The 24,473-nt window shown below is 41.5% G+C and overlaps 2 protein-coding genes across 3 annotated transcripts; one reads left to right on the top strand and one right to left on the bottom strand.

Moving 5' to 3' along the window:
• Positions 1 to 859: 859 nt before the first annotated feature.
• MEIOB (meiosis specific with OB-fold) lies at positions 860 to 22,909 on the top strand. 2 transcript variants are annotated; one of them, XM_090023287.1, is made up of 15 exons: positions 965 to 1,174; positions 2,659 to 2,808; positions 3,684 to 3,765; positions 6,712 to 6,769; positions 7,465 to 7,596; positions 8,380 to 8,452; positions 9,885 to 10,080; positions 10,849 to 10,949; positions 14,399 to 14,451; positions 14,549 to 14,644; positions 16,413 to 16,514; positions 17,078 to 17,231; positions 18,282 to 18,465; positions 18,798 to 18,884; positions 19,746 to 22,909. In XM_090023287.1, exons 3-15 carry the CDS (start codon positions 3,697 to 3,699, stop codon positions 19,872 to 19,874), a joined length of 1,434 nt encoding a protein of 477 aa, XP_089879413.1. In that variant the 5' UTR covers positions 965 to 1,174; positions 2,659 to 2,808; positions 3,684 to 3,696; the 3' UTR covers positions 19,875 to 22,909. The 2 variants fall into 2 exon arrangements, with proteins under 2 accessions (XP_089879412.1, XP_089879413.1); XM_090023286.1 differs by having other exon boundaries at positions 860 to 998; positions 2,659 to 3,765.
• A 107-nt stretch (positions 22,910 to 23,016) lies between these two features.
• On the bottom strand, positions 23,017 to 24,170 carry FAHD1 (FAH domain containing oxaloacetate decarboxylase 1). Its single transcript, XM_090023289.1, has one exon. It carries the CDS (start codon positions 24,081 to 24,083, stop codon positions 23,409 to 23,411), a length of 675 nt encoding a protein of 224 aa, XP_089879415.1. The 5' UTR covers positions 24,084 to 24,170; the 3' UTR covers positions 23,017 to 23,408.
• Positions 24,171 to 24,473: the final 303 nt, after the last annotated feature.

Genomic DNA, 24,473 nt, shown 5'->3' with positions numbered 1-24,473 from the left:
CACATATAATATTTATACTATACCTATGTAGTATATATTGTATTGTGTATATTTAAACAATCTATATTATAACAGATATTGCTTATGTATTGCATGTGTATATACACACATATACTTATGTATTTTAGCAATATACATTATATTGTGTATTTTGTGTATATATACACAATATATGCATAGCATACGTTACAGAGGTGTGTGTGTGTATATAAAGTGTGTGTATAAATGTGTGTGTATGTATATGTATATATACATACACACAAACAATATACAATATAATGTAGTTTATATTTATGCACCCCATATATACTATACAAATATAGTATACATCTGTATATACATGCATAAGTACATTATACATAATATACTTTATTATATTATACACAATATGCATTATGTACGATACATATTGTATTATTGCATTATATTATTCATAACTGAGTTATATAATACGATCTATAATGCAGCAATACATTATATTATACATAATATACTTTTTTATTATAATATATTGTAGTTCCATGATAGGATATATATTCTATTGTTGCTATATAGTATACATACTATACTTTATTATAATATTGTAATATAAAATACTGTACCTTTATATTACAGAATATATAACATTATATTGTTTTCATTCTATTTCACACCCTACACACAGTTTGCGGGTGTCTGCACACGCCCGCGTCCCGCGCACACGACCGGCCGGTCGGTCTCACACCCGCCGCGCGAGCGCACTCCGCACGCGCGCAGCCCCGCCCCGCCCCGCCCCTCGCGCGTCGCTGCGCGCACAGAGGGGCGGGGCCGGGGGCGGGGCCTCGGGCAGGTGAGGTTTTACCGGTGGTTGTCCTGCAAGCGGAGGGAGGAGCAGTGAGGCGCGGGAAAGGGGACGCGGCGCATGCGCCCTGCGCGCCAAGCTCCCGCTCTCAGCGCCAGCGGGGGTGGGCCCAGCCCTGCCCTGCCCTCGTCGCGCCCCGCTCGGCCTCGCAGATCGTGTAAGCCCCGGCGCCTGCTTCACTGCGGGGCTCCTTAGGGGTCCTCCCGCCATCCTACACCCCCGTGCGAAGGTGGCGCGTTCGTGAGGCGGACTGATGCTCCGCACCTCTGCGTGACGCCACCAGCGCCTGGGAAACGTCCTCGTCCTCGTCCTCGTCCTCCCCGCTGCCGTCGGGTCAGAGTGGTGACGGCGTGGGGCGAGGGGTGGCAGTTGTGGAGGACGGTCTGGCGGTCCTCTACGGATAGGAAACCGCGCTGTGCTTTTCTCTTTCCAAAGGCGCCGCGCAATGTTAGCGCCGGCCGGGAGGCGTGCAAACGTGACGTGTGAGATCGACCCAGGGATTTCCGCGAGGAAGTCCACAGTGATTAAAAACAGGCTGACTTGCTACGGTCTTGGCAACAGGAAAAAAAAATGCCAACAGGAAACAAATGGCTGTTTTACAAAAACAGAGGACATAAAGGTGTTGGGTTTTGTATCAAGACAGGACGGAGAAGCAGAAAACCATCGTGTCCTCTATGATGGCCGCCCTACCGTAGGGTCCCAGTTGCCCTCTGTCCTCTCTTCATACGAAACCCAGCGCCTTTATGTCTGTTTTTCTGTTTAAGAGAAAAGTAGAGGACGTAAAGGCGTCGGGTTTCGTATCCATAAAGGATGGAGGGCAACTGCACTGTCCTCCATGACGGCCGCCCTACGTAGGATCTCCATCTTCTTAGCCGTGAGGGCCTCTCGGAAAATCCCCTCAGCTTTCGCTCTTTTGGGCTACAGAAAAATAACAGCAATTTTTCAGGGTTTTTTGTTGCAAAGAAAGACCGTAGCAGATCACCCTGTTTTTAATGCTGTTTTTCCTCTTGGAAATCCCTGGGTTTGTCGTGTGCGTCATGTTTGCACTCTCCCAGCGCTGACGTCAAGGGGCACCCTTGAAAAGCCCCGGTTGAGAATCGCTAGGCTAGGATACCCCAAAAACCCATGTCTCTCCTAGCTGATCTTTCCTGGGGCATAAAGAGCCTCATCCTGGGTGGTGCTGAGCAGGTCTTGCGCTATACCACACCCCCGCTCAGCTCCTCAAGTCAACTCACCACCTCAGGATTGGGTCCTCTTATTTCCCACAGAAAAGGTGAATGGTTCACAGCACCGAATGCTGCATTTTAGCTGCCTGAGCAAGTAGCATTTTCCCCTTCTGAATCTTTAATTGCCTCTTTAATTAATTAATTAATTTTTTTGGATGCATAGGTTGTTCAAAATCATTCTTTTCTTTTTTTTTTTTTTTACCCCATTTGGCTTCAGAGTGTGGTAAATTATTTAACTGTGTTTGAGGAAAGGATGTTGATAAATGCCTTGGAGGGATATTTGAGAACGGTCCTCTTTCCCGCTGAAGCAAATAGGAATTTGTCTAGTTCATAGTATTGGGGTTTGGGTGGCCATTGTCAAGGACAGTCCGGTTGTCCTCTCTTGATGCAAAACCTGACGCCTTTATGTCCTCTATTTGTCGGGTTTTGTATCAAGAGTGGACAGAGGAGTAGAAAACCGTCATGTCCTCTATGATGGCCACCCTACCTGGGGGCAGGATTAAGACTCGCAGTCAGCAGTAAATCACTCATGTCTTTTGTTGAGGTTTTCATTTAAAGTGTTCTTCAAGGCTTGCTCTTTCTTCTTTTCAGATATTTTTCTGGATTTCATTGATAATGTGGATGTGGAACTAGAAGACTGGAAGGGACCTTCTGGGCTATATAGCCTCTTTCGCTTCGCCTAAGACCTTGAGAAGTCATCTTGAAGGAGTCCCATTTTATGTAGATGAAAGTTTGCTAGATGTGTGAAATAGTACTCATTAGCCTGTTGCATTACTCAATAAGATATCTTATGTATTGGAGAACGTGCTGAATCTTTTATATCAAAAGAGGGAACCTGATATCTATTTGGAAAGTATCAATAATGCTCAGGGCAGTTTTGGAATAGAAACACTGAAACCTGGTAACAAAAAATAGCGTAATGCAAGACAACAAAATATTTATAGCCAAATGTGACATGAATGGAAGTCTTGGTATACGCTCAGTGTTTCACAGGAGGGGGCCCTTGCTCTACAGTCAAACTTTGCAGTTTTGAATTAGAAATGAATTCAATTTAAGTCCTAGCAAATGACAAAAACAACAAAATGGGGATGAGAAATGAGTTCTGGAAATCTCTTTGCATGCTGCTGGAGAATGCTCTTAAGGAACTGGGCTTTCAGGTTTCTTCATCTTTCCGTTTGAATGATGTATTATTTAATCAGAGATTCAGATAAGGCTGCAACTCAACAAACTTTCTGCATCTAAAAAACTTTAACTGTATGAGCAGTTTCATTAAGTTCATTGGGAGTTACTCAGATCGAAGTTAGACATCTAAGTGTTTGCACAGTCAGAGCCTCAGTCATTCAGTATTAAAATAAATCTCAGACATACTTCCTGGAAATGTAGGTAGAATAATGACATTCATACCTCCCATACAAACAGAACAAAAACAGCATAGCTAAGAAGGCTTGATGTGCTTTTAAGATTTAATTTTTGACTACTGGAGCAAAACTGGTTTGGTAATTTCTTTATGTGAAAGCATCTTTCTTCAAGAAAATAATTTCTGTTAATCTCAATGTGAAATGTTTTAAGTGATTTGTTTTGATTATTTGATCTACATTTGTTTTCTCAACTTACAGGTAAAAAAAAAAAATGGCATACTCCATTTCAGCGCAGAACTTTGTTGCCCTTTCAGATCTGCATCCAAATCTGGCTCGTCCTGTAGGTCTCAGCAACATAGTCCTTTTGTTCTCAAATGAAATTGTATATAATAATATTGAATTACTGAAGAATTATGCAATTGATGTGTATTTAGATACTCAAAGCATTAATATAATTAGTAGACATAAAGAACCTTACCTTCTTTGTGTACACACCAGGAAAATGAAAATTGATGCTGCTGCTGTTCAGAGAGTATGAGTACCACAACTATAGATTTTGACTGGACAGTTCATTGTCTGAAAATATTAGAGAATATATTGTTATTGATTTAACTGGATGCTAAATTACCGTCAGCACAATGTAGTCATGTTACATCAGAAATGTGTAATAATTTCTGTCCGCAAGCTTTGGATCTAGGGTCTGATCTGCAACTGTTGCTCCCACAAATAGTCCAGTCAGCCAAACTCTATGGCTGTTTTTTATTTAAAGAAAAAAACCCCAGTCTAATTGAATTCAATGGGAAATGCAGTTGAATGAAAAGTTGAAGACTACATACCTAGTAGGATTATTCTTCTTAAGAATTTAAGGCAAAAATGGATCGGGTGCTGGCCTGTTCATCAGATAATAGGACCCCACTTCAAAGAACTTAAAAACACCATACTAATAAAAAAGAAGAATGAGGTGCAAAAAAAAGTGAACTTACTGAACAGCGAGGTTTAGTACTACCTGTTCATTTATATCATATATGTTTAGATTTGTTTGCATATTTGTATCGTTTGTTCTGTCTTTGAGTGAGGCCCAGGGTAACGGTATTCACAGTTGTAAAGGTAGTAAGCCTCTACTATACACCAGGATATTTCTTTTTCCTTTTACCTGATTGACTACATAATAAATAAAAAAAAAGTTTCAGTGCACGCATTTAATTTTCATTTTTTGCTTTGCAAGGTTAGACTTTAATATTCTGGTCTATATTATTCCCTGTGCTGCAATAGTTCCCTCTCCACCTCTTGCAATCCCCTAAGAGATGACATGGCTTCCAGCAGGCCACCAGTGACAGCTTGTCTCTTAAGTCTTCTCTGCTATTGAGAGTAGGAACCCAGAGAACAAAACAGAAAGGCTGAATTTCTGCATGGATGCATGGACAGCTGTGGTGTTGTAACCATATTTTTCTGGAGTTCTTGGGGTATTTGCATGGTTACAGGGCCATATGCTCCACAAAAGTTCGGATCCCTTGGAAATGGAATTGAAAACACATGGATTTTCCATGCATCTTTTGTGTTACCACACCTTTTTAGATAGGCGGGGACAATTTAGGTCTATAATTTTGTCAATTTAAAGTAACAAGAAGGGTAATTACAAAAGGGATGAACCAGAAGGGAGTGTTGTGCACCCACCCCCAAGTATGCTTGTGTGTGTGCACACGTGAACCAGTATTTTTTGAGGTATTTTTCAAGTTTTCATGAATTTTATCTACAAATTCACTGAAGTTCTCGTTGTTACAATCACACTCAAATACAATGATCCGCTGGTTCACTTAACATAGATTCTATTTAAAAGTAAAACTGTTTTCATCTGAGAAACCTCTAAATACTACAGGTTAAAGCTGACTCAGTTTCTGATGTCTGGATGATTTAAAAAAGATCAATCATTATGTATTTAGCATGTTTAATTAATAAGCTTATGTCGTTTTATTTAGCAAAATTCATATTTTTGTTTGACAGTTATAGGATTTTACTTTGCTAGAAGAGGCTGACATAAATTCTTATTTTTTAAAGAAGACATTAAATGGCATTTCCTACTACCAGCATGGCATACGGAATGTGCTGAATCTAATTTAATTACTGTCTAATGTGATTTAAAAAAATAAACGACACAGTTCTACATGGATTGAGAGAAAATGAAAGAGGGAAATTTAGAAGACCCAGGAAATTACATTGCTGCACACACATGCTTTTAATGAATTCATGTAAATAACTTCAAGATAGGACAGTTACCTTGCTCCACCTAGTGATTAAAAGTAAACTAGGAGCAGGGGCCTAATTCAGAGCCTCCTTATCCTCCATATACATCTGATGAAGTCAGTGAGTTTCATAGGCTTGTAAATTAGTACAGAATTCAGTCTATGTTGACCACTAAATTGTGAAATAATTTCATGTGCAAATGGCAATTAAGCAAGCTGTAGGTTTCCTGTGTGGTTGAAGCAACAGCCATTCAAAATGAGGGCAAATGCCACACAGGTACGAAAGATGGCACATTTTCTGTTCTTCTCTTCCATTAAGAGCTAAGCTTCTTGCATCTACCACAGGGTAAGACCATGCACACAAGGACAGTTATCTCACAGCAGCAGATGCACAGTAAATCGGCCTCCTTTTACCTTGTGTTAAATAGTTTGTGTGTGAATTCTTTTGTTGTTTCCTTGTTGTTTCCGTCTGTGCTTCCGTTGTACTCTGCATTATCTATATGCCTATGTAACTTCTGTTTTTACACTAACTTATGAACTGTTTGGGGCAGGAACTATCTTGTTGCCCTTGATTTGTTCAGTGTTCAGCACATTTGGGTGGTGCTTTGTGTCCAGGGCCAGTTGCAGTATAACTATTAAATATACAGTAAGACTGAATACCATGGACTCACCCTTGTGAATTTAAGGAGATCTTGGTCCAGTGCATGTATGGGAACCACTTCACTGTTTTGCTACCCTTCTAATCTGGGAGGGGAGGAGGCTATGGGACAGCAAAAATATGGAAATTTCTCGGTAACTTTTTTCTTCTATGTTTTTTTACGTAGGGAGGACATGTAGGATTCTTATTTTGTGTTAGTTTCTATACTTATATGAAATGTTTATATTCTTACTTCATATGGCAGTTTGGAATTAATATATTAAAATGGTCCCCAGCCAAAAATATGTTTATCAGCAGCAGCAGAGTATGACAAGTCCATGAAATCTTATTTATCATGTGCATCTGTGTTTAATACTTGCATTCTATAATATTTTTTTTTGTTTTTTAGAGCATAATCGGTGTGATTATTGGGAAAACAGATGCCAAAGGCTTTCCAGACAGAAGAAGTAATGCTCTTTTTAGCTTTATTTAGTCTTTATATCGGGTTCAGGAATATTTAAAAAATGAACAGCCTTCATATTTTATTAATAAATAGTCAAGAATTTATTTTTACAGTGGGGGAAAGACCAGCATTGGTTTGGCCAAGTTTCATCAATTAGAGTTTGTTCTGGAAAGCTCCAAAGCAGGGGTACCCAAGATCCAGATTTCCCAACCCAGCCTGAGGGCCTGGGGGACATGGTGCCAATTTCAGCCTGTATCTAATAGAAACACTTCTGGAAATCCTTCAGGTCTTGTCATAATAATTGTAATAGGCATATTAAAGATATAGCTTGATGGGTGCAGCAAATGGTGTGGTTTTTGATTTCGGTGGCAAGATTCATACTACTTACATTTTTGTTTTTTAAAGGAAGGAAAATTTGCATACAAGTTGACTACATTTGAAAGTTGCCAGACATAGCTGACTTGCAGAGCAGCTGTTTGGACAATAGCACCGCTGATAGCTATATAAATTCCAGAAAATCTTAATATTGTAAAAAAAAAACCTACTGACCTCTAGTGGTATTCACCAGGTTACTGGACAGTAACTTGTTTTTATTTAATGTTATGTTAAAACCTAGAGGAGTCTCATAATACTAGACTCATGATGTGGTTATTATGTTTTGATTCAAATTGACTCTGAAAGCACTGTTTCTGTTTACAGATATTGGCTCTGAAAGGTTCACCTTCAGTTTTACCATTCGAGATTCACCAACTTACTTTATAAATGTACATTCTTGGGGAAGAGAGGAATATATTAGATCACTTTCAGAAAGCTTTAGAGTTGGTGACTGTGGTGAGTTTGAGTTTATTCTTAACATATTTCTGTTTGACTAGTTTTTTTCCCCTCTACTAAATCAGTTATGTGTTTGTGGGTTTACTATATTTTCCTCTGGGGACTTAGAAAGCAGCCTAATTGGAAACAAATTGTTCAGTTAAGTATAAGAGAAGGAGGAGTAAACATTTTAGAATTTAAACTCAAATCTAGCAAAGTTGTTAACAAAAACCCTGTGACTAGACAAAAAATTTGCCACTTGGAATCTATCCATCCTTAATAGAAGTACATTTTCATATTGTGCACAATTCTTACATATAATGCCAATTGACTGTATTAAAATAATATTTTAAATTGACACTCTTATTTCCATTAAAACTTTAAGTTAACATAAGTGATTGCAAAATTACAAAGGAAAAAAAACCACAGCTCTGATTTATGTATTTAGTTTCTGAGCTGTAGGCCCATGAAATCAGTGGCCAGATGCCCATTATTATCGCTGGGCTTTGGGTGAGGGCACTGAAGTGAGTCACCTCTATGCAGAGTCTGCCCAAGGGCTATTTATCTCTTTATTTCCACTGAATACTTTAGGATCATAAGTGAATTTAGCATATTGCCTTCTCACACACTCTCTGCAGATATATTAATTTTATCCTGAATGCATTAAATAAAAATACTTGTAACTATTATGTGTTTTTGAAGTATGCCCTGGAACAAATAACTAGTTTCCAGATACATGCTCTGTACATATTTGTGAGAGTCTTTTGAAAAGCAGTATTAAATTATTACAATGCTTTATTTCAGTTACCATTGAAAATCCTTTAGTACAAACAAAGGAGACAGAGAAGGAAGAAAAATTCAACCCACCAACTCCTAGGTAAATTTAAAGTTGCGTCTGCCTTTTCTGAATGGTCACAAGAAACATGGTGTTTAATTGTTAGATTAAACAGATGGGCAATACCCCTTGGACACTGAAAGATTAATTTTACATAGCCAAGTATTTCTCTGTATCCTCTACATTGATATACAGTTCTCAACAACTGTAGGGGAAAGATCTAATAGTTGTGTTATGGACACTCTTGGCTTTCCTCATGATACCTTTACCTAAGTAGAACTAACTTCATCACTGGGCTAAAATCTTGTGAAGTTAATGGAATCTGTTCCAAAAATGACTTTATCCCCTTGTGTTTAATTAAATACTGAATAATTTTCTGGGGGGATGACTAATCTTACCAGAAGCCATTTGCTGTCTTTAGCTGGAAAACAATATTCTTTTAAAATTAGTTTCAATAGTGTTACTGTTATTTTAATTTAATTAGTATTGCAACAAATATCCTATGGGGGAATGAAAAAGCCCGAATAATTGCTCTGGCCTAGTAAAACTAGCTAGCAGTGTAAGACTTACCTGGGGCATGTTTTGAAGATACCTGAGATTTATCTAGAGATAATCACAGTCATTTTGAATTAAGTAGTTTGCATACCTGTAGCAGCACAGAACTAAATGCAACAATTTAACCTGCCAAAAGAAGCTGAGCAAATTAGCCCACATTAAGCTCCATGCTGTTGCAGTTAGAGCCGTGATATACAGACTAACTATTTAAATACACAAATTTACATACACAAACTAGCTAATTTAAAGCCAGCTCAAGTATCCTTTTTGACTGCCTTGTAGACATGAATTCAGAGCTGATTGTACTACAGCTGCTGAACAAATGCACAAAAATCTTAGCCGGACAATTCCAGTTGGAGATATGGGTGGAGGAATGTTTTTTATTTTGAGCTAGAAAAGCAACAGCCTTTTCTTTTTTGTGGTTTACAGGCATTTGCAACCAGCTTATTCTGGCTGATGTTCCCTTTTGTGTATGTGGTGTTAGTAGTTTTACCCATACTGGCCCCCAACAGTTTTATTTACATACGCTATGTTAATTTGATAAGTAGCTACATTAATAGTATATGACTCGGCACTCTGTAAAAGTTTCATTACATAGAGCATATATCACCAGATAAAAATGACTTATGAAGTGCTGAAAGAAATATGGATTTGGGTTTTACATTTGTAGTAATTCACATGGATTTCTCAATAGTAAATAACTATGAAGTGTATTGCAGTCAGATAGTTTTCATTAGGATGAAAAATTAATGTCATGTTACAAAGATAAAGCAACTTCATCTCCTAATCTTTTATCATCCTCAATGTAAATCATATAGAAAAAGATTGACTGTATTGTTCGCTATGAATTGAGGTCATATTTCACTGGACACCATATGTTAGTGATGTGTACATTTCTTTTTTTGTGTGTGCAACTTAGCTGCTACAAGTTACTGCTCAGTGAGAATCATTCAGTGGTCAAAATTTGTTCTTGTTATGAAGCGGGCACCCAGCTACTTTCCTTGTTGCATCTACCTGTGAAAGATCCTCAAGATTTTTATTCGCTGGGCGATATTGTTGCAAATGGACAAAGCCTTGATGGAAGAATCATTAATGTGCTTGCAGCAGTGAAGTTCGTAAGTTAAAAGTGTCACAACAAAATGAAGAATGTTTTTCTGCTTTAGCCCTGATGACTTAATTGATTTCACTGTAGATATAGATTTATAGGGTCATGACTGGCTGGAGTGATTTTTTTTTTCCTCTGCCTTAGTCAGCAGTAATTTAGGTTGAGTTAAGACTAAGGAAGAGTAACAGCGATTAAAAATATTTTTGATGTTCACAAGCAAGATGCAATTTACAGCAAGATCTTATATATACACAAAGCTGTATCAGGTACAAAAGTACACCTTGATGACTTATTTCAGTTTTTGCATCATACGCATGCAAATCCACATTTATAAGCTAAATGTTAGTTAATGCATCTAAGGTGATTTAAATTTTGGGATGGTAGGACTTATTCAAGATGCATGTTGGCACACACCAGCTCATGACATAGCCTGAAAGCTCTGCCGCTCTATATACAAAATATTAAAGACTCAAGAATGTCAGAATCTTGCCGGAGATGGATGAGAATGGACATCTCCCAGCTACATGCTTCTTAAGGATGTGCAGAAATGAGCATTTTTGTACAGAAAGAATATTAGTGGATAGTCTCATAAATTGATTTGGTTTTGTTGAAATATACAAGATTAATTAACCTTTTCCTAGAAATGTAAAAGATGGCACAATCACATTGTCTATACTTTTTGTCATTTCTTTGTTACTTTTTAAAGTTCCTTTGATTTAACCTTTTTAATTTTTCTATGCATCTTAAAGAGAGTAACAGTTTTTCTTACCTTTCAAAGGTTGGGGAGCCCAAGTACTTCATCACTTCAGACAAAAGAAAAGGTCAGAGGTGTGAAGTAAAACTGTATGATGAAACAGAGCTGTCCTTTCCAATGATATGGTAAATGTGCTCTAATTCATTATTAAATATACAAATCAATGCAAGGATAGACAAAGAAAGACTATATTGAACATAGTTCATATTGCTATAATTTTGTTTTCAATTAATTGAAATAAGTTATTAATTGGTTGGCCACTGATGAGGCAGCAATATCCATTAAATGGCAGCAATATCCATTAAACAATATTACATATAAAAGATATCCAATAAAGTGACCTTGGTTATAATATGTATTCCTGTGAGTTATTGACAAACTTATACTTCAAGAGTGGAAGAATGAAGCTGAGCTCCAAATGAATTAGGAAAGGCTGTCAGTGATATGAGTCAGTAAAGAAATTGTTTGTAATCAGACCACTAGACATTTTCTTTATGCAAAGGAATGTATTACGTTAACCATAGGCTTACCCTTTCTGTATTTTTTTTTTAAACAACCCTATAAGCATGTTCATAGGTAAGTAATGCTACCGTTAAATCTCTTAGTGCATGTCAGGTTAACTTACTGTTACATATGCAGTAATTCTGCACATGCTATTCTAAAACAGTTGCAAATACAGTGCATTTCATTCAAAACCAAACATCTAAAAAAAAGGAAATATAAAATTTTTGAAGAGAGACAACCAGAATTAATAGAGAGAAGGAGACTTAGGGCAAAATGGAATAAAAGTGAAAGCAAACCCTTAAAATAATATGTGGTAATCACTTCATAGCTAAATTTCCCAACTGTCTTTTAGTGCCCACAATTTTATTTGCACAGCTTTTTGGGTGTACAGCTATTTGTGCTTCCAAATATAATTAGGGGCAGATTTAGCTCAGCCTGTTAGGAGCATAATTGGAATTATGGCACCTAAGTGTGACTCTGTTTTACCTTGCTTCACTGAAATTGTATCATAGATTTCATAGACCTTAGGGCTGGAAGGGACCTTGGAAGATCACTGAGTCCAGCCGCCCGCCCAAAGGGCAGGAAGTCAGCTGGGGTCATAGGATCCCAGCAAGATAAGCATCCAATTTGCTCTTGAAGGTGTTCAATGTAGGTGCTTGAACCACCTCTGATGGCAGGCTGTTCCAGACCTTGGGGGCTCGAACAGTAAAGAAATTCTTCCTTATGTCCAGCCTGAAACGGTCTTGCAGGAGTTTGTGACCGTTCGACCTCGTCATCCCTTGGGGCGCTCTGGTGAACACACGTTCCCCCAGGTACTGGTGGTCACCCCTGATAAACTTATAGGTGGCCATCAGATCACCCCTGAGCCTGTGTTTTTCCAGGCTAAAGAGCCCCATGGCTCTCAGCCTGTTGTCGTAAGGTCTGTTTTTATGACCTCTGATCATGCATGTGGCTCTTCTCTGGACTCTCTCAAGCTTCTCCACATCCTTTTTGAATTGTGGAGCCTAAAACTGAACGCAGTACTCCAGCTGCGGCCTCACCAAGGCCAAGTACAGGGGGAGAATGATGCCCTGGGATTTGCTTGAGAAGCATCTATGGATGGAAGCCAGTGTTTTGGTTGCTTTACTAGCTGCAGCATCGCATTGCAGTCTCGTGTTCATCTTGTGGTCAATAATGACTCCCAAGTCTCTTTCTTCCCTAGTGCTTGCCAGCGTAGCACTGCCAAGCTTGTAAGGATGCTGCAGGTTTTTCCTCCCATCAGTCAGCATGTCTATTGAAAAGATTTTTTTTTTCTTGTGAGAGGATTTCTGATCCTTTTGTTCCAAAATTTTGTGAGATTCTAGTTGTGATCTTTTCCCACTGCCCCATCAGCAGTGGCCTCAAAATATCCTTGTGATGTTTTCAGTTCAAGGGTTTCTTGAACTGGAACTCTGCATGATTCCATTCAGGTGCATGGGATAGGGTTCACAGTGTGTGGTCATGCCAGCTACAGTATGTTGATGCCAATTTTCTAAGTCTGCAACCTTGGCATTTAAACAGGCAACAGTTGTCTGGCGAACATAACCGCAAAGCTGTAGAGGGGCACACAGGAAAATAGAACAGTTAGTCCTTGGGTGCTGGGTGCCAGCCAACCTTGGTACTGAGAGGCCCAACAAAACAGCATGTAGTACAGATATGCCCACACGAACATTCATCTTCAATCCCTGCCCAAATCATCTAAGACTAATCAAACCAGCCATCTCAACCCAAGGAGTCATCAGTCGAACAGTTCCTAGAAGTGAACATATGACTTCGGACAATTGCAATAAAAGCTTCAGCTGTGTTCCTTGTAGCCAACCCACAATTCTGTGGTCGATGTTGGTCTGTGACTTTTACCACTGTCATGCCATAAGCCCTAACGTGCTTTTCTTGCAAAAACCATGCAGTTTTCTGGCACTGTGCCACTGCTCAAAGAAGTCGACATGCTTTTTGACTATTGCATGCCATTGTCTGTCTGCAGCCAGCAATTTTCAGCAGTCGGTTGATACCCTGCTATGAACGAAGTGGGACTTCACTAAGTTTGCAAAATGCTTCTTTGGTTGGCTTTGCTTTTCCTGCCATGCTCCAGTTATCTATGCAGCAGAACTATGGCGAATGCTGTGCAGATCTCCAGAAAGGTGCTCTTTTGTCACCTTGAAATTCTGCAACCACTGATGTGTATCCAGGTCCTGTAGTTGAGTCTTCTCTCACCAGCGAAGACTTGTTTCGCAAGTCTAGCAACAGTGTTTTACTTCTGTGAAGTTGATCCAAGATCCATCTGGTCATCATCTTCTCATTGTCCTAGTACAGCTGTAGGTGGGCTAGCTGTTGGCTGCTGCCAAAACTGTTGAAAACGCTTTGCAGTAGGGCAGTGCCTGGCTTGCATAGCTGAAACCATCTGGCAGTGAGATGTCAAATAAATCTCAACTGTGTATTTGCAGTGACCAACATTATAGTACAGAGCACTTTTTTGTCTGTGCTGGCTAATGATGGTTTGAAAATGGTGCCAGTGAGTAAACAAAAAGAGATGGATCATGGGATGGAGGGAGAGTAATTGTGAGGCTCTGAGTTTGGCTTCAGGTCCCAAAATTGCAGTTGCTCTGGATGGCTTTGATATCTATCTCTTAAAGCATGGGCCCAGTTTTGGGACAAAGGAGCATGGCATATGTAACTACAGTGCTGAGCATTTAATGCCGAGGAATTGTTTTATAGTACAAATAATTGTTTCCATATACAAGAGCGAGCTGTCCCTGTGCACGGAGCTAGCATATCATATAATACACAACAGTTAATATGCTCCAGATTAGTCCAAACTAGACCTCCTTATGTAGATAAGCCCCAAGTCATTTGCACACGGAGATAATAGCATGCACAGAATTGTCCATACATGCTTAAAGGCTAGATTGGTGTGCCTCTGGCCATTTCATAATGGTATTTTGTTTAATATGTCCCTTAGTGGAACAAAGGCTTAAAAATATATGTTTGTACCATCCGTTTTGCACTAATGTTCCCCAATACTCTCACTATTAAACACTTTTTTTTAAAAATTTAGTTGGCATAATGAATCCATCCAGCTTGCACAGTCTTGGGTGCCACGAGACACAGGTATTACGCCCTTCCTTCATTTTTGTGAAATTTTCTGCTACTGTTTTTATCTTTACCTGGATGCTGAAATAACAAAGAACCATGGTTTTGTGCCCAGTCATATTTGCATCAGATGTGAGAATAAACTTTGACAAATTTAGGAACTGCATGACAGCGACTGTAATCTCCAAAACAATTATTACAACAAATCCAGGTAAGGGACTGTTAATGCAACATATTAAAAATCATATGTTGTAGACCAGGGTTGTGTCTAACTGGTGAGCCATAGGCTGCATGTGGTCCCTAAGGGGTTACCTATAGCTACTGAGCTCCTGGTCTGGGCATTGCTTTCCTCATCACTTTGCTGGGGTCTCTAGGTCCCCCCTTATCCCTCCAATTTCCATTTCTTGCCTCTGCCCTAGGAGGGGTGGCCCAGCCCAAAGGTCTGAGGGAGCCTGCAGCTGGGGTGTGGGAGGGGCCCATGTGGCATAGCACAAGGGTGCCAGCACAGCACAGCAATGTGGAAGGGGGGTGCCTATCATACAGTGTGGTAGGAGGTCCCTCATGGTGCAGCATGGAGGTGTGAGCGTGACCCGTGGCCTGGAGGATGCATGTTGGAGTAGGACAACTATCGTGGACTACAGCGCATTAATATTTCAGTTGAAAATGTGAACTATCTTGTTTCAGATTTAATGCATGCATCAGATTTTGTAATTTTATCTAAAGGATGTCTCTACCTACAGCAGCTAATTTTTATCTAGCCTGTTTATGTTTTTTCTATAACATCTATCATTGCAATATTTAACAGAAATCTCAAATCGGTTGTTTATACATAGGTGTTGTCCATTAAGTATTGTGGAATGAAGTTGTTGTTTTCTTTCTCAGTTGGGTTCAGACGGCAAACCTAATATACATTTGTTTTGATTAATGAATTCTTGGGCTGAGTTCAGCCCTCAAATTTACACATTCATCTTTTATGGATTTTGCTGAACGGTGAGTATGAACATTTGAGTGCAGAATTGGGCTTGGCATACACGCAGCTTGTCTGCATGTGGAGACATGAGAAAAATAAATTTTCACTTAAAGAACAGCCTGATCTAACACTAGCTGACTTACATTGTAAGTCATCTTTACCAGTGAGGAGCATTTTCTACAGTTTTTGTCTCTTGTGTAAATGTGGTATTGCCCTTGTTTTGTAAAATTAAAAGCAGTGTCTCTTCTGAGGCCCAGATATTCAAATATCATAACAAATAGGTCAAGAGGGAAGCTGAGAAGGGAGCTTTGTGCAGGATGTTTGGTCTGTAGCAGACCCAGACTCCTCTGAGTTTGTGGGACCATTTTATGCAACCACTTTCTGTTGAGGATCCAGATACTGGGGTGTGGAGAGTACACCGTCGGACAACAGCTTATACAGACCTTTGGAAAGCATCCTAAACTATGTGGATGTTTGATTGACCAAGCCTAACTAAATCTTTTGCCTTCACCATCACACAAGATGCCTAAATAGGCATGATTATGACTGGAGAATGAGCAGCAGTACAGCAAAGAAGCTGGTTCTGATGTTTTCCTCAGAGGAACCTCAGTTTTGTGAGTCTTAGGGGAAAGAGTTAGATGTGTTGTTATTTACTTTGACACCCTGCTCTAAGATGTCCTCCACATACCATTAAGCTTTTATCTTTGAATTCTGGCACTGATTCGGTATCATTTGACTTAGGTTTTAGTGGATCTTTTCCCTTCTACAGGCAAGGAACAGTCATGTGCTTAGCCACCAAGATTTTCTGGTTTCCATGATTCTTCTCTTGGTCTCTTTAAATGTCCTTCATTCACTCCCTAGATGGTTAGCAGAGTGAAGAAAAAAGAAGCATCTCTTTGCGAACTGTGACATTGGTGCTAGCACAATAAAAGTAATTTCACAATTTAAACAAGTGGCCATTCTAACACCTTACGCATATTTATTGGGGTTTTTTAACATATTTTTCAAGACACGCCAGAAGCAAATAACTTGTTCAGCTTTGTGAAGGAGACTGCAGAATTGGGGCTGTTGGATGCTGAAATAGAGGATCAATTAAAAGAATCTATTAATTGTAAGTATTTCAGAATAGAAATTGCTTTTATATTCTGTTCTGTAGGGCTACATTTGCTTTTGGAGACTGAATCAGAGTGTGTCGGAGGAGAGAGTCTCACTGACATCAGATTGATATGTTACTGGGCTGTTCTACAAATTATTGGACAAAGTTATGTACCTTGAATGTGTCTAATTGCAACCAGTTGAATGTACCACTCTTGGAAATGCACTGACTTGAATAAATTAGAAAAAGATTAGTATATAAACACCATCTGTGATATATTTATTTAGAAAAGAAAACATGTTGTAAATTAAAGCAAAACAGGTACTGTATTTTAAACGATTTAAAGTAAAACTTACCCTCTCTGAATCGCAGATCTTAAATTTGAAGATGATTTTCTGATTGAAATTTTATGTTTTTAATATTAATTATGGGCCTGATTCAAAGCCTATTTAGGGAACTGAGAATCTTTCTGTTGCTTTTGATGGGCTTAGGTCAAGCCCTTTCTTCCTTTTGGGTCTAACCCTTTTTTGGTCCTTAGTATTTTTGGATATGCGTAACATTTCTCTTCTAATCTTTAGTGCAGTCTATAGTTGACATTTATACTGTGGAACAAGTGAAGATAAAAGCTGTGCAGAATCAGGAAAAACCTGAGCCCATCTATGGCATTATTTATGCTTATCTTTCTACCTTGAATATTGATAACAATGCATCTAAAATTATACGAAACAGATGGTAAGCAACAGTTTGTTTTATATTTATACTGAGAATCTTTACTGTTCTTTCTTTAATTCCATATAACAGAGGTGAACCAGTGCTTAACCTAGTTTTGGGTAAGTAAAATGAAACTGTGCTGCATAGAGTGGAGAGGTCCCTCGAGCATCAGAATTGGATAACAATAGAACCTGCTGTCTCTTGTCTTGGGGGAAGGATTTCAGAGCAAGGGCTGGTTTGTCTGTGCTAGACATTGATTATAGAAAATAAAGAACTGTGGCTGGGGGGGAGTTTCTTGGAGGTATGGGTTTGGAGGAAGGTTAGATGGCCCAGAGAACAATTTCAGACTGAAAAAAATGCTGTATTTACTCATATTCCACCTGCACCCTTTCCTCCCCAAATCAGCCATCCAAACTTGGAGTGTGTATTTTAAGTAAGGAAACTGATTCCCACACTGGAATGGAGGCATGGGGATACTGGAATGGATGCCCGGGGTTGTGCCCCCTTCTTAGCTGCATGCATGAGGGGCAGAGTCCATTTCTCAAGGTCACTCACCCTCTCCTTGCAGCCCAAAGCTAAAGGCTTAACCCTGTTACAGCCACTGCTGAGTTGGCAGCAGCTTGGACTCTGCCCCACCTCCCTGCAACTTGGAGCAATTCAGCCATGGTGCCTGGGATTACACGTTTCAAAGCCATCATGATACAAGTAATCCTGCTGGCACAATTTGCCAGGCTAAAAATAACATGTGTCAGAGGTGGTTTAATTTACCACAATAATTTGAAATCTACCATGATAAAAAAGGTCAATGTGTATTTTCAGACGTGACTAAGCTAGCAAAGTGGTGATTTTTGCTGCCATTTTGTGATGTACATATCCGGGTGGCGTGTAAGGTACAAAAGCCCGGTGTGCCCATGCAGTGGCTGGGAAGACTCTGGACAAATCCCACCCCCCGCCCTTTATTCTGCCTTCTCAGAACAATGTGTTTGCCTTATTTGAGGAGGGGGCAGGGGATGTAAGAACATTCAATGACTGCTGACACGTTTTAATTCTTTCTTTTCTTGTTTCTTGCAGCTCAAGGTGCCGCTACTTGGTGAATGAAATGTCAAACATATGTACTTTTTGCAGTGATGGTCCCTCGGACGCTAACTCTGTCTTTACTAGTTTTGATGTACTGGTTGATCTTACAGATCACACAGGCACTCTTTATTCCTGCAACCTCTCAGACAGTATAGCTGAAGAAACATTAGGTTGCACGGTAAATAACAGCAGAAATCTGATTCGTACAGTTGATCTGAGCTTTCTAGTTATATGCAACAACCTGAAATTACAGTCATTGCTCTATTAAGTTTGAACATTGCTATATAGTTGCTGTCCTTGTCACAAATGACCAGAAATAAAAATAATTTTATATTTAAGATATTTTAAAATGGTGCCCATCCTCTTAAGGCCTTACTCTAATTAAAACATATATTCCCTAGCTTTAAAATTAATATTTTAAAAGGAAAATTGTGTTTTAATGTTTTTTTTTATTTTGATCATCTTCAGTTTGCTCTGTTCCAGAAACATGTTATTTGATCATATCAATAGGTCCAAGAGTTCCTCACCCTTACGGAGCCGCAGAAGACAGCATTAAAGTGGCACCTTCTTTTGGAACGGAGCAAAATTTATTTTAAGGTTAGTATACATATATGTCATGACCAACTTAACTGGAAACAACTTTATTTCTGCATTAGGGAAAACCATTCCTTTTAAGCTTTTAACAGCTGTAAAACAACAGCTGTCAAAACTTTCTAACTACTGGTCCTGTTGACAAATATAAAAGCGTGTGAATTTATACACACATACATTTAATTATTTCAAAGAAGTAATTGTCCTTATCAGAATTTAACACCGGGGTGGCAATTTCTGTGGCACTTGATTCTACAGGCCTTCCCGAGAGAGAACCTGAATGAGGTCTACAGCATCTTGCCACTACTCATTATAAAGCCCTCATCTGGCAAAAACTGTATTTGGGCTTAACTTCAAGCTACTGACTTAAACAGGACTGTTGTGACTAAAATAAAACATGCAAGATGCAGGATCAGGACCTTTTATATTACCTTTTGTAATTAGTCACCCAAACGGTGTGTTCAGAGAAAATACATGATACTCAGAATCTCCTAGCATGGGATCAGTAACTATAGTAGATACAAACCACTGAAGAAGGCCATTGTTAGGATATGTGCTGTTTTGATACAGTACTTCCCAATTTTTTAATTTTTATCATGCACTTCACTACCCATTCAGTTCTGTTTCACAGATTTTCTTGCTGGCTTCCCATTCTTCTTTAATTATTATTCTGTATATGAAAAAAAAAATCAAATCTCCCCTTACCTCAGAGTCTCTGGGTTCCCATATAGTTCGAGCATTTGACTCTGGTATTCATGCATATGTAATAAAAATAAGCAAGATACTTCAGTTAATGTAGTGTGAGACTGTGTAATGTTGAAAACAGCAAGTTTTGAAATATTTTACATAATTTAATTGTTTTTACAGGGTTTCTTATCACCCAGTTCAAGAACTGGATTGAGGGTGAATTTACTTTCATGCAAACTGGCAGATCCTGTAGAAGCCAGTCAGAACTTCTCTGGAAAAGGAAAAAAAGTACACTGTATGTCTTTTTAACAGCTGGAAAGATTTAAAAACTGTGACTGTTGCACTCCATTATTGTATAAAGAATGCTCGGTCAGTAATTATATTTTGTTATTTGTAAAAGGGAAATAAGTTTACTATAGATCTTTACAACTGGACTTCTATCTTTCTGATTCTTCTGTTTTTATATTATTATACTTATAAAGCTTATTTAAGTCTCAGTTTAGCAAAAAATCTGTCTGGCATCTTGGAGGAAAGTAATTTTTCATACAATTTGTAGTATGTTTTAAAAATGCACAGTAGAATAAAAACAGTTATTTAATCTAAGCAGCAAACATGTTTTTATTGCAAAGTATTCCAAGGGGAGAGATTCTTTTTGAAGTTGAATTCTTGATTCACTGAAGTGGATATTTTCTATGGCCTTATATAGCATGGAAGTCCTTTAGAATAGATGATGGCTTGGTAAAAACCAAACTGTATCTAGCTAAGAATCATCCTCCATGACCGGTGGTCTACCAAACTTCTGTGTTCCCTGGCCAAAAAGGAATATCCTGCTTTCTGAGGGAGAAAAGTAGGTACTCTTCTATGGTATTTCTCTTTCCCAATGGAGTCCTGTGGACTCTCCAGTTCAGTTGTCATATGGGGCAGCAACACTGCTTCAAAACGATCCCTTCCTGATTCTCTTGGATGTCCTGGAGTGGAGGTATAATACAAATCAGTAACTGTGCAACAATCCGAGGGCCACAGTCCAAAGCCAATAAAATTAGCTGTTCATTTCAAATGCAGCTCAAATACACTACTTGTATTTGAGAATAACTGTTGTAACCACACATTCAATAAAATTCTGTCTGTAATACAGATGGGTCCCTGCAAGCTATGGCTATAGCATCCAAAGTGTATGATTAACGACGCTTCCTGCAATGGGCAGGGAAGAACAAGGCAAGGGCTGCAATGTGCACTGCAAACCAGCTGGAATACTCTGCTCTTAGAGTTCCTCAAGCTGAGCTCAAGTTGCAGCAAGGGATGTTTTAGGTTAGATATCAGGAAAAGCTGTCTCATGAGGAGGGCAGTAAAGCACTGGAACAGGTTACCCAGAGAGGTTGTGGACTCTCCATCCCTGCTAGACAAAGCCCTGGCTGGGATGATGAGGCTGGTCCTGCTTGGAGCAGGCGGTTGGACCAGATGTGACCTCCTGAGCTCCCTTCCAGCCTGAATTTTCTAGATTCATTCTAAAAGTTTTACAGGGTGGTGACCAGCGACTGGCCCACATGCAGTCATGTAGGTCTTCCCTTCTAGTTGCATGTTTACTGCAGTTGTATTTGAGGGGGGCGGCAAAGGGTTTACATTATGGTAGGCTGAAAAGTCCCGGTTGTTTTTTAAAGAAAAACCTGTACATGGACAGTTACCTTCCATTTGCAAGTGCTCTGACCATAATTGTACCTTTGGTGAACTTGTAACACTGCTCTTGCAGCTACAGCAACTGTTTACAGGGAAGAATGTACTTGTTTGGTTGTATTTTGATGCAATGAAGCACCAGGGAACAAGGCCAGGGCCACATGATTGGGCAACTGGCTAGAGACAAATTGACAAACCCAATTCAAGCTAAAAAACTCTCTCATCATAAACAGACGTCAGTCAAAGGCTGTTTGTGCAAGTTTTGGCTCCTGCAGCAGGCTCAGTTTCTGCAGAGCTGTGACCTTTCACATACAAGAGTGCCAGGGATACTTTCTGACGGGCAGGATATTTTGGTAGATTAATTCCAGACCTCATTTCACACCAGAGAAACCGGTTGCAGTATTTAAAAGTCTGGAAGTGGGAGACAGGAGGGACAACAAGGGGGAAAAACCCCTACATTTCTGTCCAAACTCATTGTAGCTACTGGTATTATAGCAACACAACAAGGACTCTGACCCTGCAAACAGCCAAGTGTGCACTTCACTGTAAGCAGGTGTGTGTCCTCAGTAGGCCTGCAGGCATGTTTGTGGCCAAGAGTATGCTTAAGTGTCCAAGATTGTGGCCTAAACTGAAGCAGAAGTGGAAGAACTGCTTATTTTTTCCCCCTAGTTATGCATTTGATACCTTTTTATGCTCCATTTCACTCCTTAGCCAGAGCCTGGTCCCTCAGGCAGACCCCAGCAGGATTAGTCAGGTGGTTAAATCAGTTGTGAACAAGCTTCCTCGTGTACTAATTTTACTGTCACAAATAAAAGCATCTTACAGCAGTGTTAAATCCCCACATTAATGTTCCTAATGGTTTTTCCTTCCTAAATGCATTATGGATACACTACTTCTCTTCGAACTGGGGACGTACTCCTATTCAGTGAAACACCAGCAGGGTGAAGCAGCGCTGCAGTTAATAGCCACCTCTGGAGATCACACATTTTCTCTAATGGGTCATTCTGATCTCCGGGGACACAGACCGGTGAGTTCCCTTTGGGAGTCTTCACAGTTCATTTTTATTTTGCCTCCTTGCTGCTTCCTGCTACCATCATTGGAAACGATGGCTTTAAAACATGTACCTGCGGGGAGCATGCTGCAGTGGCAGCCAGTGCGGGCTGGGATCTGCACAGGGGAAAAACAGAGTCACTTTGTGGCCCTGCCTAGCGGAAAGGGGGAGGGGGTTAAACAACCTAAGGATGATGCTGATTTCTTAAGTGTGTGAATGCTGGTCTTTGGAGGTAATTGTCTCACTCAAACACAACAGGCCTTTCCAAGATGAACATGTGGTGCCCGACACAGCACCGAAAAGAAAGCTGTCCTCTTCTCAAAATGCCCAGACCCAGCAGGTGCAACCCACACACCCAGCGATGACACCAGACAGGAGCTCCTGGAGTTGGAAGTTGAGCTCTGATGCTGCACCAGAGAGCAAGAGAGACCTGCAGGCCTCCAGCTCTGGCACCGCAGCAGGTCCATGGTATGACGCAGTGTTTAATCCCTGTCACCCAGGCACGTGCTGCAGCCTCCCCCTCTTCACCTTTTAAACATTAACATGAACATTTGCTGTCCCCGTAAGCTTTGGGTGACGACAAAGCCTGACCTTGTGCTAAACACTGAATCCAGCTGCCAGCACTTGCAGGGGCAACTCCCCTCCCGAGCTCCACCCCAAACACAGGCCACCAACACACTCCAGTCCCCTCTCTCTTTTTTTTTTTTTTAGGCCAGTGAAACACTCCAGTCCTCTTTTCTTTTTTAGGTTTATTAATAGTCCAGACTTGATGCCCATTTAGAGCCGATGCAACACCAACCCCCCAGATCCAAAAGCATCAATCCCTAGAAGCCAAGTTGGTTCTTCGTTGCAAAGCTAGTTCTTTATCCCCAAGAAGCCAACTTGGTTCTATGTTGCAAACTTCGTTCTTCCTTCCCAAGGAGCAAAGCTGATTCTTCACTGCAAAGCTGGCTCTTTATTCCCAAAAAACAAAGTTGGTTTTTCATTGCAGAGTTGGGTCTTCCTTCCCAAGGAGCCAACTTGGTTCTTTATTCCCTGGGAATCAAGAGCCAACTTTCAGACTCAGCGTGGTGCACGAGAAACGCAGGGACGGAGGCAGCTCCCGGTGCCCGCGGCCCCTCTCACACCCCCAGCCTTTGCTGCACCACCGTGAAGCGCATGCTGAGCAGCCCGTGGATGCCGGCCTCCAGCTCGTCGTGCTCCTCCACGGCCGCCACGCCGGGCGGGGTGCCGGTGAGGACGACGTCCCCTTCGTGCAGCGTGATGATCTCGCTGATGTAGCTGATGAGCTCGGGCACGGAGAAGAGCATGTCCCCGGTGTCCCCCTCCTGCCGCAGCTGCCCGTTGACCTTCAGCCAGAGGCGCAGGCGGTGCGGGTCGGCCACGTGCTCCTTGGGCACGAAGTCGCTCACGGGGCACGACGTGTCGAAGCTCTTGGCCAGGGTCCAGGGCAGCCCGCGGGCCTTGCAGGTGTCCTGCGCGTCGCGCGCCGTCATGTCCAGGCACAGCGCGTAGCCGGCCACGTGCTGCATGGCGTCGTCGCGGGAGACGGCCCGCGTGCGCCGGCCCAGCACCACGGCCAGCTCGGGCTCGGGGTGCAGCCGCCGGCAGTAGTAGGGCCGCTGCACCGGGCTGCCCGGCCGCACGTAGGCGGAGGCGGGCTTCAGGAAGAGCAGCGGGCGGCAGGGCGGCGTCTCCCCCATCTCCCGCGCGTGCTCCGCGTAGTTGCGCCCCACGCACACGATGCTGCGGCCCCACTCCCAGAAGCGCGACAGCGGCCGCGCCGGCGCCGCCATGGCCGGCCTGCGGGACCCTGGACGGGACGGTCTGAGGTGCTGGGAGACCGGGCCGGGCGCGCCGCTGATTGGCTCGGGGCGGGGCTGCGGGGTGGGGGAGGCCGGCCAGGAGCGCAACTGATTGGCGCGGGGCGGGGTCCGGGGCGGGGCTGCAGGGAAGTGGAGCGCGCCGCTGATTGGCGCGGGGCGGGGTCTGAGTCGGGGACTCAGGGAAAGGGAGCGCGCCGCTGATTGGCGCGGGGCGGGGTCCGGGGCGGGGCTGCAGGGAAGTGGAGCGCGCCGCTGATTGGCGCGGGGCGGGGTCTGAGTCGGGGACGCAGGGAAGCGGAGAGCGCCGCTGGTTGGCGCGGGGCGGGGCTGCAGGGAAGGGGAGGCCGGCCGGGAGCGCAG

This window comes from Crocodylus siamensis, chromosome 12 (genome assembly GCF_052110815.1).
Source record: "Crocodylus siamensis isolate JL-2025a chromosome 12, ASM5211081v1, whole genome shotgun sequence".
Classification (NCBI taxonomy): domain Eukaryota; kingdom Metazoa; phylum Chordata; order Crocodylia; family Crocodylidae; genus Crocodylus; species Crocodylus siamensis.
Note: the sequence above shows the minus strand (reverse complement) of the source record. Positions and strands in the feature narration are given on the sequence as shown.